Source organism: Thermobia domestica, chromosome 2 (genome assembly GCF_964235325.1).
Source record: "Thermobia domestica chromosome 2, izTheDome1.hap1.1, whole genome shotgun sequence".
Taxonomy (NCBI): Eukaryota; Metazoa; Arthropoda; class Insecta; order Zygentoma; family Lepismatidae; genus Thermobia; species Thermobia domestica.
This window is the reverse complement of record NC_137455.1, coordinates 12,503,027-12,519,010: the sequence shown is the minus strand read 5'-3', so window position 1 is coordinate 12,519,010 and position 15,984 is coordinate 12,503,027. Positions and strand designations below refer to the sequence as shown.

At 35.8% G+C, this 15,984-nt stretch overlaps 1 protein-coding gene across 2 annotated transcripts in view; it reads left to right on the top strand.

Annotated features, from left to right (window-relative positions):
• Positions 1 to 15,984, top strand: part of LOC145670166 (nucleolar protein 9) — a 77,724-nt gene that overhangs the window by 30,433 nt on the left and 31,307 nt on the right. For both annotated transcript variants that reach the window (XM_081738539.1, XM_081738538.1), the window contains exons 4-7: positions 1,537 to 1,883; positions 10,794 to 10,922; positions 13,658 to 13,843; positions 15,474 to 15,617. In XM_081738539.1, coding sequence (XP_081594665.1) covers positions 1,537 to 1,883; positions 10,794 to 10,922; positions 13,658 to 13,843; positions 15,474 to 15,617 — 806 coding nt within the window. The remainder of the gene's footprint in view (positions 1 to 1,536; positions 1,884 to 10,793; positions 10,923 to 13,657; positions 13,844 to 15,473; positions 15,618 to 15,984) is intronic.

The following is a 15,984-nucleotide window of genomic DNA, read 5'->3' as shown; positions in this document are numbered from 1 at the left end:
GAAGGTTACAAAAGGTTTCATGTTTCTACCTGGCTTGGTTTCTTCAGAAGACGGGCCTTAGTGTTATGTGTGGAACGTACTTACAAATGACCACCATGTTGGATAGGAACACGCTAGCGACATGTAGTTTCCAAAACTGGTCTCTACACGTGATTACCTTTCAAGAGGTACCACACGATGGGAGTTGCTATTTAAAATTTTGTAGTTATCCTCCATAACCCCCTTGAACCCACCTCATGGGGGGTTGTCCATATCAGCATAATGTTGTCTTTTATATCCCTCGAAGGTTACAAAAGGTTTCATGCCTCTATCTGCCTTGGTTTCTTTAGGAGACAGGCCTTAGTGTTATTCGTGGAACGCACTGTATAATATAAATAAATAAATAATACTAAATTTACAAAAAAATAAACCTGTATAATTAACTTAATTAATTTTTAGGACTTCTTAATAACTTACGTCACTTTTCATCAATTTTAAGTCCAGAGTTGCAGTTCATAACTCTATCGCCTTCTGTTTCAGTAAACATTGCCTCTTTCCAGTTTCTAACTTTTTCTTCTCTTGGCCCAACACTTTCACTTTACTCCAATTAATTGAATGTTCCGTGTCTCTTATGTGCTTGTAGACTGCAATTCCGTCTCTCTCCAACCTAATGTTCTCCTTATGTTGTTTTATTCGCTCTTTCAATTTCTCTCTCGTTTTCCCAGTATAGCACATATCACACTCATCGCTCTGGATCCTATATATTACTCCTGCTTTTTCGTGGGGCCGCGGTGGCTCAGTGGTAGAGCGTTCACCTCTGGTGCTTGGGGTCCCGGGTTCGATCCCAGCCCCCGCCAAGTAAACTTTGTGGTGGACAAACACCGTGTGCGTGGGTTTTCTCGGGGTTCTCCCGTTTCCTCCCACTTTCTTCATTTCACCATTTCACTCATCTCTCATCATCACCGTCTCCTTTAGCCTAACCGGCATAACCGTGGGACGTAAAACTTAAAGATTTCATTTCATTTTCCTGCTTTTTCGCTATCTCTTATATATATTAAGTCTGTTACTACCTGTGTATTCTTAGTCTCTGATGAAGCCAGCCAAAGTGAATAGTTGGCGAAACTATTACGCGTTAATAATTTTTACAATGAAAGTATTATTTTACTCAGCGAATAGTTTAAAGCAAACTTACGTATACTAAAAGCAAAGCTTGAGCAGGGGTGCCCACAAGGGGGGGCTATGACGCAAAATGCGTCATTGAAATATTTGGGGGAGTTAAAATCTATATAAATATGTTTGATGAGGGGGGGTAAAACTAATCGAAAAGAAGATTTTTTCATGGAAGAACACCTACGGATAGACAATTGGGGGGGGGGTGCGTCATAGACATAAGGGGGGAGGACACCACTGGCTTGAGCAATGGAAAATAAATTTTGTGTATGTGTGAAGTCAGTATTTTCTTTTACCCTATCGTTATTGAATTTCTTTTTACTTGGAGAACGATTTTCGTGAAGCGATTAAATAATATACAGCTATTATATTTGCTTCCATTTTCAGCATTGTCAGAGTCTGCCGTGACGTCAGGGTTGTTACAAGTGCTTCTTGTGACGCTACAGAAATCCAATCAAGACTTGATGAATGAACTTGTGCATAGAATATTGGACGAGTGCTTATTGCCGCGGAATTCAAAGAAGAACTCGTACGGAGAAGTTGCGGTTCCTGAAGTGTTCGAAATTGAAGGCACGTACTATCTTTTGTGTGTTACTATGTCCGTAGTGCCACCTACACTGTATGAGAAAATGTATAGCTCATTCTTCAAAGGGAATTTATGTGAACTGTCAACCCACTGGAATGGCAATTATGCAGTTCAAAGGCTATTTTCTTATTGCACTGATAAAAGTTTGGTACGTATAATATTTCATTGTCTTTTGTGTTAGGTAATTTCAGTTCAAATTGTGAAAGTTGGACTTTACTGAATACGGTGGAAACCAGTTATATCGCAGGAAGTGGGGAACTCGTTTTACACGCGCGCTATTACTTTTACCATGATGTTATTATGTGGTAGGTAAAAGAAATTTTCATATCGACCTCGAGAGTGAGATAATGAGTGACTGTTCTGGAAAGCAGACTGGGTGGCGGAGTGGTTAACGCATCGACACGGAATGCCAGAGTCCCGGTTTCGACTCCCGGTCCAGTCAGTTACTTTTTAACCTTTTCGTTATATTTCACACCTATAGAGGATTTGGTGTGTAAAATAAAAAAATCGGTTGTTTCGTCCTTTCATTAGGATATATATATGATATCACAACTGTCATAAGGTGCTCGATATATAGACACATGATTGTCCAATCACAGCGGGGATCTGTGGTACATTCCGCAGCAAAAAACCTGCAACATGAACATGTAAGTTTATTGTGAAACGACGAAGTCTTTTGTTCCAAAATAAGTATGCAGGAGATGACGCTGAAATTTCTCCTGGCGTGATTCATGCCACTTAGTCGTTATGTTGATTCCCTGTGCTGTTAGGCGTAGTTTCACAATAAACTTCCATGCTCATGTTGCAGGTTTTTTGCTGCGGACTGTACAGCCCACGGGGGGCGGAATGAGAGCACCAACCTAAAGGAGAGTGAGTGGCTGTTCTGGGAAGCGGACTGGGTGGCGTAGTGGTTAACGCATCGGCACGGTTTGCCGGAGGTCCCTGGTTAGAGTCCCTGTCGTCAGTCAGTCACTTTTTCACTGTTTGCGTTTGAAATTTTAATAATTTTATTAGTATAACTTCGTTTTGAAGGAATCACTTATACAAGCAATCATCAACTTCACTATCCTCCCCAATTCGAGTTTGTTTTCCTTTGCAGTCCAACACCACTTTCGACCGAAGACACAAAAGTACGCTATTTTACCTCCAGCCCCATATTGTACCTTCACATTCGTGAACGCTACTTTTAACTATCAATTATTTTTAACTTTTCATCTATTGTATTTTTCTTTCTTTTCTTTTTTCTTCCTCTCTCTGTTAAAACTTGGAACCATTTTTACTTAGACTGATACCCGGTTGAGATAGCTAGAAAATTTAGAAACTGCAGAGTAGCCGCTTTTCAGAGTTAATATAACAGTGAATTCTTAATGTGTGCGTACTAATTTCTCGGAGCCAAAGATATTGGACATTCGAACTAAACTGCACGAATAAAATATATTGGAAATTCAGCTAGATGACAGGAAACTTGCTTGTACTTGAGATTTTACCGATCCTGTTTTGTTTTAAGGTGCGATATAACGGTTGTGTACTGTCTTATAAAAATTACTAAAGTCGATTAAATTACTGCAAATCTATAACCAACATAAAATGTAAAAGTTGATGTGGGGTTCAATTAAAACAGTGCTTCAGGCTTTCTTGGGGGGAATGGCAAACGGAAAAATCAAAGCATTATAGTAAAATTTAACTAAGAAATGGAACAGACTCACGATTGCATTTCGTGATAAGTTAGCAAACCGTGTAACGTTGGTTCCTGTCACCACGGCATGGCGCGTCCTCAGGTTGCGGATCGAGGAGAAGGCCTCAAGATATAGAGGTTAGCTGCGAATATACTGAATAAGCAGTCGCGGACAGACGACTAGGAGTGGTCCTCAGCTTGGGGGTTTGGGTAAGGCTAACACCCTCATCCTGTAAAAAAAGGTACTTGTTCAGAAACATTCACAAAAGCCTCGGACAAGGACTGATAATTTGGCACGACATCAGCAAAAGAAAATGGACATGAGATTTGGAACATGGAATATTAGAAGTCTTTATAGGGCAGGCGCGTTAAAATCTGTAACGAGTGAGTTAGAGAAATACAGGATGGACTTAGTAGGAGTTCGGGAAGTTAGGTGGGAAGGAAATGGATCTGAGAATTCCGGAAATTTTACGTTCTTTTACGGGGAAGGAAATAAAAATCACCAGTTAGGAACAGGGTTTTTCGTTCACAAACGAATATTACCAGCAATCAAACGGCTTGAATGTGTTACTGACAGACTTTCTTTTATTACTCTTAAGGGACGGTGGTGTGATATTATTGTTTTAAATGTACATGCTCCAACTGAAGATAAGGGTGACGATATAAAAGATTTGCGTATAAAAGATAAAAGTTTTTACGAAGAAGTGGAACGGATATTTGACCAACTCCCGCGATACCATATGAAGATTCTATTAGGGGATTTCAATGCGAAGGTAGGACGAGAGGATATTTTCAAACCGATTATAGGGAACGAAAGTTTGCATAAGGAAAGTAATGACAACGGTGTTAGACTCGTGAACTTTGCAACATCCAAAAACCTAATCGTGAAGAGTACAAAATTCCCACATCGCGACGTTCATAAATACACTTGGACATCACCAGACGGAAAAGCACATAATCAGATTGATCACGTTTTAGTAGATAGAAGAAGACAATCTAGCATAATTGACGTCCGGTCGTTTAGAGGGGCTGATTGTGACACTGATCACTACCTGGTAGCAGCGATAATACGGGAGAGATTATCGTTGAATAAAGGTAATACTCAATGTCCGAAAACGGAGAGATTTAATTTAAAGAAATTAGAAGAGAGCCAGGTAAGAGAGGAATACCAGATTGAAGTTTCGAATAGATTCTCGGTTTTAGAAGACTCGGAGTGCACTAGTGTTGAGGATACTTGGATTGAAATTAGAGATAGCATTAAAAGTTCAGCAATAGAAAAATTGGGACACGCGGAAATACCTAGGAACAAACCATGGTTCGACCAAGAATGCATTAAACTAGCAGAGAAGAGAAAACAGGCAAAATTACGGTGGCTACAAAATCCGAATGAAATAACTACACAAAATTTCGCAGATATCAGGCGGGAAACTTCCAAAACTTTTAGAACAAAGAAACGGGATTTTTTGAAAGCTAAAATTAAGGAACTTGAAGATAATAGTAAAAATAAAAATATTCGGGACATGTATAAGGGGATCAGCGAATTTAAGAAAGGCTATCAACCTCGTGCTTATATATTAAAGAAATCTGACGGAACAGTTCTCACTGATACGGATAGCCTCTTAAATAGATGGAAAGATTTCTTTGACGATCTACTGAACACGCAGCCAAAAACTAATGTGCGTGGAGAAAAGGAGATACACACCGCAGAACCGTATATTCCAGAACCCAATCGAATAGAAGTGGAAGCCGCTATAAAGAAATTAAAGAAACACAAATCTCCGGGTGTAGATGAAATTCCGGCTGAGTTAATTTTAGCTGGAAGCGCAAAATTGTGGAACAAGATACACAAACTCATTCTTATCTGGAACAAGGAAGAATTGCCACAAGAGTGGAAAGAGTCAATCATTGTTCCAATTCACAAGAAAGGCGACAAAACTGACTGTAATAATTATCGAGGCATTTCTCTTCTGTCAACTTCCTATAAAATCCTTTCAAATATTCTATTAGCAAGATCGACCCCATACGCAGATGAAATTATTGGAGATTATCAGTGCGGATTTAGACGAAATCGATCAACTATCGACCAAATATTTACCATTCGCCAAATACTCGAAAAGAAATGGGAATACAATACCCCGGTACATCAACTATTTATTGATTTTAGAAAGGCTTACGACTCGGTTAGGAGAGAAACATTATACAACGTTCTTACAGAGCTTGGAATACCGAGAAAGCTAATTAGATTAATTAAGGTATGTTTAAGCGAATCCCAAAGTAAAGTCCGGGTAGGAAACTTTTTGTCCTCGAGTTTTCACGTCGAAAATGGCCTGAAACAAGGAGATGCGTTGTCGCCATTATTATTTAACTTTGTGCTGGAATACGCCATAAGGAAAATCAAAGATAGCAACCAGGGCCTAGAGTTGAACGGCATTCACCAGGTTATGGCATATGCTGATGATGTAAATTTAATAGGGGATGATAGGAGAACAGTAGAAATAAATGCAGAGATCTTATTAAACGCTTGCAGGGACATGGGTTTAGAAGTAAATGCACAGAAAACTAAATACATGGAAGTGCGTCGGGACCGTAATACGGCAAATTGTGGAGGCGTTAAAATATTAAATAATACTTTTGATAAAGTGGATACTTTCAAATATTTAGGATCAATATTAACAGACGAAAATCATATTCACGAAGAAATTAAATGTCGACTAAAAGCAGGGAATTCGTGTTACTATTCGGTTCAAAATCTCTTGTCGCGAATTCTGTCGAGGAATTTGAAGCTTAAAATATATAAAACGATAATCATGCCTGTTGTTCTGTATGGTTGCGAAACATGGTCGCTTACTCTGAGGGAAGAACATAGACTGAAAGTATTTGAGAACAGGATCCTGAGACGAATATTCGGACCCAAGAGGAACGAGAATGGGGAATGGCGGAAGCTTCATAACGAGGTGCTACATAGTTTATACGATTTACCCAACATTGTTAGGGTCGTCAAGTCTAGGAGGCTTAGGTGGGCAGGTCATGTAGCTAGAATGGAAGAAAGTAGAAACGAAAACGACCATTAGGAAGACCTAGGCGCAGGTGGGAGGATAATATTAAGATGGATCTCGCAGAGATAGGAATACAAAGTAGAAACTGGATCCAATTAGCTAAGGATAGAAGTCAGTGGAGAGCTTTTGTGAACACGGCACTGAACCTCCGGGTTCCATAGGCCATAGAGTTAGTTAGTTAGTTAGTTATAAGTTACCAAAGTGTGCGTTTTTGCGCAACACTTAACTGTTGGGATATTTACAAGTCTTCATGTTATTACTTTATCAGGATTCGATCCTTGTACGTCCCTGTTCGGGAAGACATATATTACTGTATGTGGTTCGTGTCCTGCAGTTCCCTAGGAGGGCTTAGACATTTATGTCAGTCCGGGATTCGATCCTCTATGTTTTGGACGTCTCCTTTAGACTTCAATAGCAGTTCGGACTTTCTACCAAAGCCGACCATATAACCACTGGACAACACGATTCAGAGTTCGGGTCAGAACATTCTGGGAAACTAACATAAAAGCTGATTCTAATCGTATTCTCAATGCCGTTACAATTCAATAATGCGAAGATTATTATGTTGTAATGTATAGGTTTATAGTAAGCGTTTGGAAAGTATTTTTATATGCAAACGATGCATAGTTACTTTATGAATTGTTTATTGTTTGCTGGAAATAGGATTGGACTGAAACTGCTCACAAATATGAGAATGCCCTGTACGTAGTTAGGGAAGTAGTATGTGCAAATAAGATATAGAATTATGATGGCTATTTCAAGATGAGTTTATGATATGAGTTGTAAGGAAGATATTGAGTATACCTAGGTAGAATATATGTTCTAGCAGTGGAAATGTAAAGAGGATTTGTGACAATTAAAGAGTGCATTGGGCACAGGTTAAGAATAAAGATTTACTGGAGAACGGAAGTATAAAATTTTGATTTGCAGAGAATTTTTCATTGTTTATCTGAGTGTCCGTGTTAGAAGTTTTAGATTTACGTGACGTTGTCGATTTTAGGTATTTAGCAGCCCTAGTTGTAGGCTTAGGCTAAAAAAGGTGGATCGAAGATATTTGGTCATTAACAGGTCAAAATGCGTAGTTGAATTTGCTCTTGAATATACATGCAATGTATTTAGTAACATAAATGTAACTATACTTTTTAGAGAAGATTGCATGCTGTGTGCTCATCCGTAGGTCTACAGAGTTTCTGTACAACGGTAATAAATATTATTCCTGTTCTTTTTCAGATAATTAAGAATAACAAATGAAAGAACATATGCAATCAACAATTTCGCATTAAATTATTTTCTTGGACTGTAATTTCAACCATGCCAAATCTCTTGAGATTAGCGAACTCAAGCAGTTTCGGTTTTGGCCTGAAGAAGGATGAGTGGTCCTTCGTATTTATCAAATGCGGGATTGCGGTATTATGTTGAGATGGCGGCGTTTATCCAGCGTCGTGAAGACGATTGGGGAACTTCTTGAAGTGGAGGAGTAGCGAACTTCGGTCTAGAAAACCAGCCTTAACGGCAAGGAGGCTGATGTGCTGACCACACACATGATATAAGCATACAATATTCAATACATACGTACAGGAAATTTGTGGCATTATTTACATACTTTTATGGAAGTAATGCCACGAATCACTAATTGGGAAAGACTGATTTAGGCCATGGACTGCTGCCACCAAATTTGGTTCAGATCCGGCCAGTATTGCTGAGAGTACCACACACACAGAGAGACCTGGAGGGAAACTTTAAGGTCCCGTATACTTACGCCGGGAGCTAATAATGAATGGAGGAAATAAATATTTTATAACATACAACTTCCTCTGTAGGTACGAATTCATTGATGGTATGGAAGAGTGGAAAAATACACAGTGGACTAAGACTCGAAGCTAGGTCACCGGCTTACCATTACTGTTTAATTGTTCTGTTCAAATTTTGTCAGAGATTTTGCAAAAATCCCTTTAGAATTTACTCAAGGAAGATTTTAAGGAATTGAAGGCAACAACGCGTCTATACGTTATTTATGCCATCACTTGGTACCAGGGTTGGCTGGTTTAAACCAAGGTGGTTTAAACCATGGTTTAAACCAAGGTTTAAACCAGCTGGTTTTTTCAAAAAAACCAACTGGTTTAAACCAAAAAACAAAAAAATGTTCGTAAAAGTGTAAGTGTTTGTAAAATCTTGATGAACACACATTTGTGGGTTATCACGTTTCACTCCCGTATATTATTCGTATTATATCCAGACCTAAATTCCCCATTCATTACTCAAAAAGATTATACTACAAAAGCAACTTTTTTTTTATAAGTTTATAAATGTTTATTTTGTGATTTTTTGTAGTTATTATTGTTATGTAATTGCAGTCGAAGAAAAATTCTAAATATTGTTTCGTTTCAATGTTTACTATTGATAAAATACATCGAAAATGCCGTACTTTGTGTGTGTGTGTGGGGGGGGGGTGTCATACAGACCTCACGAGAGGCCTTTAGTGAAATAAGTATCTTTGGTATCTATTTATGTATAAATGAGTCTGAGCCAAAGTGGACTCAAATAATTCGTATCTTTATCCACTTTTCTTATTGATATGCAGATTAAGTCGGTGTATTTCTTTAATTTGGACCAATAAAAGTCGTTATTAACTAACTTGAACTAAATTAGTTCTTCTGTACTCCGTAGTACTTTGAAATTGTTCATATGTAATTCTGTGTAATGGTTTCACTTGTGCAACTGTTTATCTTTTTGTCCTTCTGAAATTACTCTTGACAGTTATATTAAGAAGCATGTAAAGATCAGTACAACGTTTTTTAATCAGGATTCCTTTGTGAGTGAGTCGGCAGACGTATCGCATTTGTGGCCAATTAGTCCTGGTTCCGAGTTCAAATGGAGGACAATTTCTCTCGGATGTAACTCGAGAAGCGGTTTTTATTCCGCTTTAAGCTTATGTGACCCCTTCCAGCATAACTCGGTTGTCGCATAATAACATCAAGGCGAAAGAAACTTATTTCTGTCCATATATGATATGAATATATAGAGCAAATTATTTAAACCATAAAAACCTGGTTTAAACCAAAAAAACCTGGTTTAAACCAAAAAAACCGGTTTATTTGGTTTTTTTAATAAAAACCATGGTTTTTGCCAACCCTGCTTGGTACACACATTGAAAATACACGTCTGTGTTCTAATATTTCGTTATTTATTTATTTATTTATTTATTTATTTATTTTATTATTATTATTATTGTTATTTTGTTATTAAAAAAAGAGCCCCACTGCATGTTAAAAATTTTCTATCTTCTCGTTCAGTCCTCTCCGAACTATTGTTAGTTCTTAAAGTAATATTTGAAGTACGAGGGGAAGTCAAAAAGTAAAGGAACTGAGAAAAGGTACATTTATTCTAATGATAGAAAACTGAGAAAAGGTACATGCATTCTAATGATAGAAAACTGAGAAAAGGTACATGCATTCTAATGATAGAAAACTGAGAAAAGGTACATGTATTCTAATGATAGAAAACTGAGAAAAGGTACATTTATTCTAATGATAGAAAACTGAAACATACATTGTTGTTCTACATAATCTCCCTACACTTCAATGCATTTTCCCCAACGTTTCACAAGTTTTTTTGATTCCGTCGGAAAAAAAGTTTTTCGGTTGCACCTGTAACCAATTTTGCACCGCATCAATGATTTTTGCATCGGTTGCAAATCATCTTCCCCTGAGCGCTTCCTTCAGTGTAAGATGGAATGCGCTGAACCATGACTGATATGTAAAGTATTGTTGATTTCATCCGCTGTGATTCGTCTGTTTTCCATTATCATACCCTCAACGATTTTCAAATTGTCCTCAGTAGTTGATGTTGATGGCCTGTCCAATCTTTCCTCTTCACATAAAGAAGTTCTTCCCTGTTTGAAATGCTCTATCCATTCGTAGATCTTGCTTTGCGATAAACAGCTGTCATGATACTGTGCTTGCGTTCAACGAATAATTTCCACAGGTTTAACAGCTTCCGCAAAGAAAAAGCGAATCACTGCCCTCATTTCCTCCTTGGTGCAGATCAACAATAGAGCTGCCATGTTTAACAGTCTGCTACACTCCAACGACTAACGCACGAATAAGAGTGACATGTTGCATAGAAGTGTTGCAGACGACACTAATTCAGCGCTAGATACTAGCAGTGTTACCAAACCCTAGTGCGAGAAATTGCATGACTCCCTTTATTTTTTTGACTCTCCTCGTATTAAATTTCCTAGCTTATATTGCTAATAGTGTTTTATTTATTTATATGTTTATTTATTTACTTATGTAAGTAATTCTGTTCTATTCTTGATTATTTTCAGTTTGAGGATATGTTTGATGAACTAGCAGATAAAATAGAAGATATTCTGTCATCTGGGATGTTTGGCGTGATTCTGAGTTTGGCTCAGGCGTGTAAAAGATTGAGCACAAGACAAGGGAGCCTTATAAAGGTTTGTATTTATCGTTGTTATAATAGTAACATGACATAAACCCGGCTCAAACCAAGTTCTGAAATTCATTTGAAACGGTTCAGTTATTTTCCCATAGTGTTGAGATAGAGAATGTCCGTTTTATTAATTTAATATATATAGATTTGTTGCTACCCTTATGCTAGAAATGTAGTTCGATGCAGAGTAGGGGAAGCGGTAATTTTAGCATGCCTCACCGAGATAGATAGAGTGAGAGAGGGAGTAGGTAAGGAAGTAAGTTAGTTAGCTATTGAGTGAGTGAATGAGTAAGGAAGCAAGTAAATAAGTAAGTTAGTTATTTAGTGAGTAAGTTAATTAGTTATTTATTGAGTAAGTAAGTAAATAAGTTATTGAGTGAGAGTAAGTTAGTTAGTTATTGAGGAGTGAGTGAGTAAGTAAGTAAATAAGTTATTGAGTGAGTGAGTAAGTTAGTTATTGAATGAGTAAGTAATTTAGTAAGTTTGTTATTGAGTAAGTAAATAAGTAAGTTTGTTATTGAGTAAATAAACAAGTAAGTTTGTTATTGAGTAAGTAAGTTAGTGAGTTAGTTATTGAGTGAGTGGGTGAGCAAGTGAGTTAGTTATTGCGTGAGTGAGTGAGTAAGTTAGTTATTGAGTGAGTGAGTAAGTTAGTTATTAAGTGAGTAAGTTATTTATTTATTTATTAAGTAAATAAGTAAGTTATTGAGCGAGTAAGTAAGTAAGTTAGTTAGTTATTGAGTGAGTAAATGTTAGTTATTTATTGAGTGGTTAAGTAAGTTAGTTAGTTACTGAGTGAGTAAGTAAGTTAGTTAGTTATTGAGTGAGTAAATGTTAGTTATTTATTGAGTAGTTAAGTAAGTTAGTTAGTTACTGAGTGAGTAAGTTATTGAGTGAGTAAATGTTAGTTATTTATTGAGTGGTTAAGTAAGTTAGTTAGTTACTGAGTGAGTAAGTAAGTTAGTTAGTTATTGAGTGAGTAAATGTTAGTTATTTATTGAGTGGTTAAGTAAGTTAGTTAGTTACTGAGTGAGTAAGTAAGTTAGTTAGTTATTGAGTGAGTAAATGTTAGTTATTTATTGAGTGGTTAAGTAAGTTAGTTAGTTACTGAGTGAGTAAGTAAGTTAGTTAGTTATTGAGTGAGTAAATGTTAGTTATTTATTGAGTGGTTAAGTAAGTTAGTTAGTTACTGAGTGAGTAAGTAAGTTAGTTATTGAGTGAGTAAATGTTAGTTATTTATTGAGTGGTTAAGTAAGTTAGTTAGTTACTGAGTGAGTAAGTAAGTTAGTTAGTTATTGAGTGAGTAAATGTTAGTTATTTATTGAGTGGTTAAGTAAGTTAGTTAGTTACTGAGTGAGTAAGTAAGTTAGTTAGTTATTGAGTGAGTAAATGTTAGTTATTTATTGAGTGGTTAAGTAAGTTAGTTAGTTACTGAGTGAGTAAGTTAGTTAGTTAGTTATTGAGTGAGTAAATGTTAGTTATTTATTGAGTGGTTAAGTAAGTTAGTTAGTTACTGAGTGAGTAAGTAAGTTAGTTAGTTATTGAGTGAGTAAATGTTAGTTATTTATTGAGTAGTTAAGTAAGTTAGTTAGTTACTGAGTGAGTAAGTTATTGAGTGAGTAAATGTTAGTTATTTATTGAGTGGTTAAGTAAGTTAGTTAGTTACTGAGTGAGTAAGTAAGTTAGTTAGTTACTGAGTGAGTAAGTAAGTTAGTTAGTTATTGAGGAGTGAGTGAGTGAGTAAGTAAGTAAATAAGTTATTGAGTGAGTGAGTAAGTTAGTTATTGAATGAGTAAGTAATTTAGTAAGTTTGTTATTGAGTAAGTAAATAAGTAAGTTTGTTATTGAGTAAATAAACAAGTAAGTTTGTTATTGAGTAAGTAAGTTAGTGAGTTAGTTATTGAGTGAGTGGGTGAGCAAGTGAGTTAGTTATTGCGTGAGTGAGTGAGTAAGTTAGTTATTGAGTGAGTGAGTAAGTTAGTTATTAAGTGAGTAAGTTATTTATTTATTTATTAAGTAAATAAGTAAGTTATTGAGCGAGTAAGTAAGTAAGTTAGTTAGTTATTGAGTGAGTAAATGTTAGTTATTTATTGAGTGGTTAAGTAAGTTAGTTAGTTACTGAGTGAGTAAGTAAGTTAGTTATTGAGTGAGTAAATGTTAGTTATTTATTGAGTGGTTAAGTAAGTTAGTTAGTTACTGAGTGAGTAAGTAAGTTAGTTAGTTATTGAGTGAGTAAATGTTAGTTATTTATTGAGTGGTTAAGTAAGTTAGTTAGTTACTGAATGAGTAAGTAAGTTAGTTAGTTATTGAGTGAGTAAATGTTAGTTATTTATTGAGTGGTTAAGTAAGTTAGTTAGTTACTGAGTGAGTAAGTTAGTTAGTTAGTTATTGAGTGAGTAAATGTTAGTTATTTATTGAGTGGTTAAGTAAGTTAGTTAGTTACTGAATGAGTAAGTAAGTAAGTTAGTTAGTTATTGAGTGAGTGAGGAGTAAGCAAGTAAGTTAGTTAATGAGTGAGTAAGTAAATAAGTAAGTGATTTATTTATTTATTTCACATTTGCGAGCCTAAGCGATGTCTTCTTGCTTTTACCTGAGGAGTTTATATCTTTTTTTTGTTTTCCCCAACACCAGCCGAAAGAGCCCGAGGCACTTCGAAACATACTGTAAATAATTTGGTCATGGTAAAATGGTATTTTTAACTTTTTATTCCATTTCCTTCGTTTATTTTCTTTCTTTCAGAATCTGATGACCGTTTTTCATTGTGCTGAACCCGAAGATAGGCACAAGCACTTTGCATTCTGTGTAGCCACCATGTCAACGTTCGATGAAGTATGTACAGAAGAGGAGAAACAGGAATCAGCTTTATTTCATTTACATGGATCTTTGCTGTTGCAGGCAATGCTGTCGTTTAATAAACCTAAGAAGGTATCATATATTTTCTGTTTACAATTCAACATTATCTACATTATTGGCAGACAGTTTGCTATTTAAATTTTCGTAGTGTTACTTACGAAACGAGAAATTTCACTAGTTTTGTGGGCAGTATTAGTTCACCCAAGTATTAGATCTCAAATACTTTTAGTATTACCACGATTCATACTATAAAAAAATGTTAATTGATAAAGTGATGGTACGAACGTAATAAAGAGCATTTATCAACGTTTAAAGAGACGCAAAACTTCAATAATAAATATAGTTTAAATGTTGTTATATCAAACCTTTCGCTGACCTCTTATGACGACGCTGTAGGATTCTGATTGCTTCGAGATAACATTTTTTTTTTTTTAAAGTATAAATTTTAGACATAACTTTACAAAATGATACAAAACGCCTCGAGGAAAGGTTTCTCGAGAATCAAGACTAGATGAGACAACCATATTTCTCGTCTCTTTCATGGAGTGTTTAGAAACACTTACTAAACTTTCTATAACTGAGCTGCTACCTTCGAGTCTGTTAACTAGGAATGAATTAGGATTGGGTAAGTTTTGGGTTACTTCCTTGAGGGAATGAATCTTTATTCCATGCTAAATACTAAGGGGTCTTCATTTTAATTGCCTATTGGAAGTAGATTTTTTTAAAAAATCAAATGAGCCTTTCCCTTGTATCCCGAAGAAAAGTTTTATATAGATAAAATTTCTATCCTCTCTAAGTAACTATTCGTACTTCTATTCGTTTTCTTGAATGTTCTCCACGCGAGAGAGACTCTTCAAACACCAAAACTCTAAATGTGAAGAAACAGTAACCAACTTTTTTATAGCATAGAAAATAAAACTTTTAACACTTTGCGTTGATTTATTTGATTTAAGATCCTGGTATTTCCCGTCTTTAACGCTGGAAGCATCGCCTGAGGGATAGGCTCTGGAGAAAAAAATCAAGATTTTATTTACATAGTTGTCTTCTTCCTTGTATTTAAGGATACTTCATTTCTAAAAACTTCAACTGTAAACATTCTTATTACTGTTTACACACTATAATGAAAATTTACGAACCATTATTAGAAGAAATATATTAACTGTCACTTCAAAAGTATAGCTTCGATTGTGGTGATGTAAATCGAAGAATTGCTTTTTACAGTTTTGGTGTTGGAAGAATGATTTTCTCTTGGAGAACATAAAAATAAATAAATAAATAAAATAAAAAGATAATAATAGCAGCAAGAGCAGCTACTTAGGAAGACACCAGAGAGCGCCGGGATGCAAGGTTAGAACTTTGAGCGCGGGAGTGCATGGGTTTTCTCGGGGTTCTCCCGTTTCCTCCTACTTTCTTTATTCCACCATTCTCATTCATTTCTTATCATCACCATCTCCTTTAGCCTAACCGGCATAACTGTGGGACGTAAAACTTAAAGATTTCATTTCATTTTCGTTTCGTTTCATGTGTTTATACAGTGTATGCTAAACTAAACAGTTGTTTATAGTAATATTGTTTTTATTTCGTAGTACTTCAATTATAGTCGAAAAATAGAGTAGTGTACTTGGTTGTACACGTGATTTTGTTAAAGTGTAAGATCACCCTGTTTCGTGTTTTTCTTTTGTTTCGTTGTTTTGTGTTACAGATTGTTGATAGTATATTGGAAATGAAGCCGTCTCTTCTAAAGAAGCTCGTGTGTGATGCCAGAGGTTCCCATATTGTGGATGTATTCATGACCAGTGTTTTTGTTGGCGAGAAAAATCGAGACAAACTTATTAAAAAATTACAGGTATATCAACAAAATTTTTTTGTTATATTTTGAAATTTCAACTTATCGTACTTTTCGCTTGATATTTTCTTCATATATGATATAGTTTATATCCCTTGCATGGCCGAAATGTAGAGACAACTATTCGCCGTGATACCTGTAATACCTGTAAATTATGAATACGTTAAAATGTTAAAAAATGCATTCGACAAAGTGAACAGATATCTAGGTTCAATATTAATAGATCAAAACAATGTACAGGAAGAAATTAAATGTCGACTGGAAGCAGGGGATTCGTGTTATCATTCAGTTCAAAATCTCTTGTCTTCTTGACTTCTGTCGAAGAATTTGAAGCTTAAAAGATATAAAACTATAATTATGTCTGTTA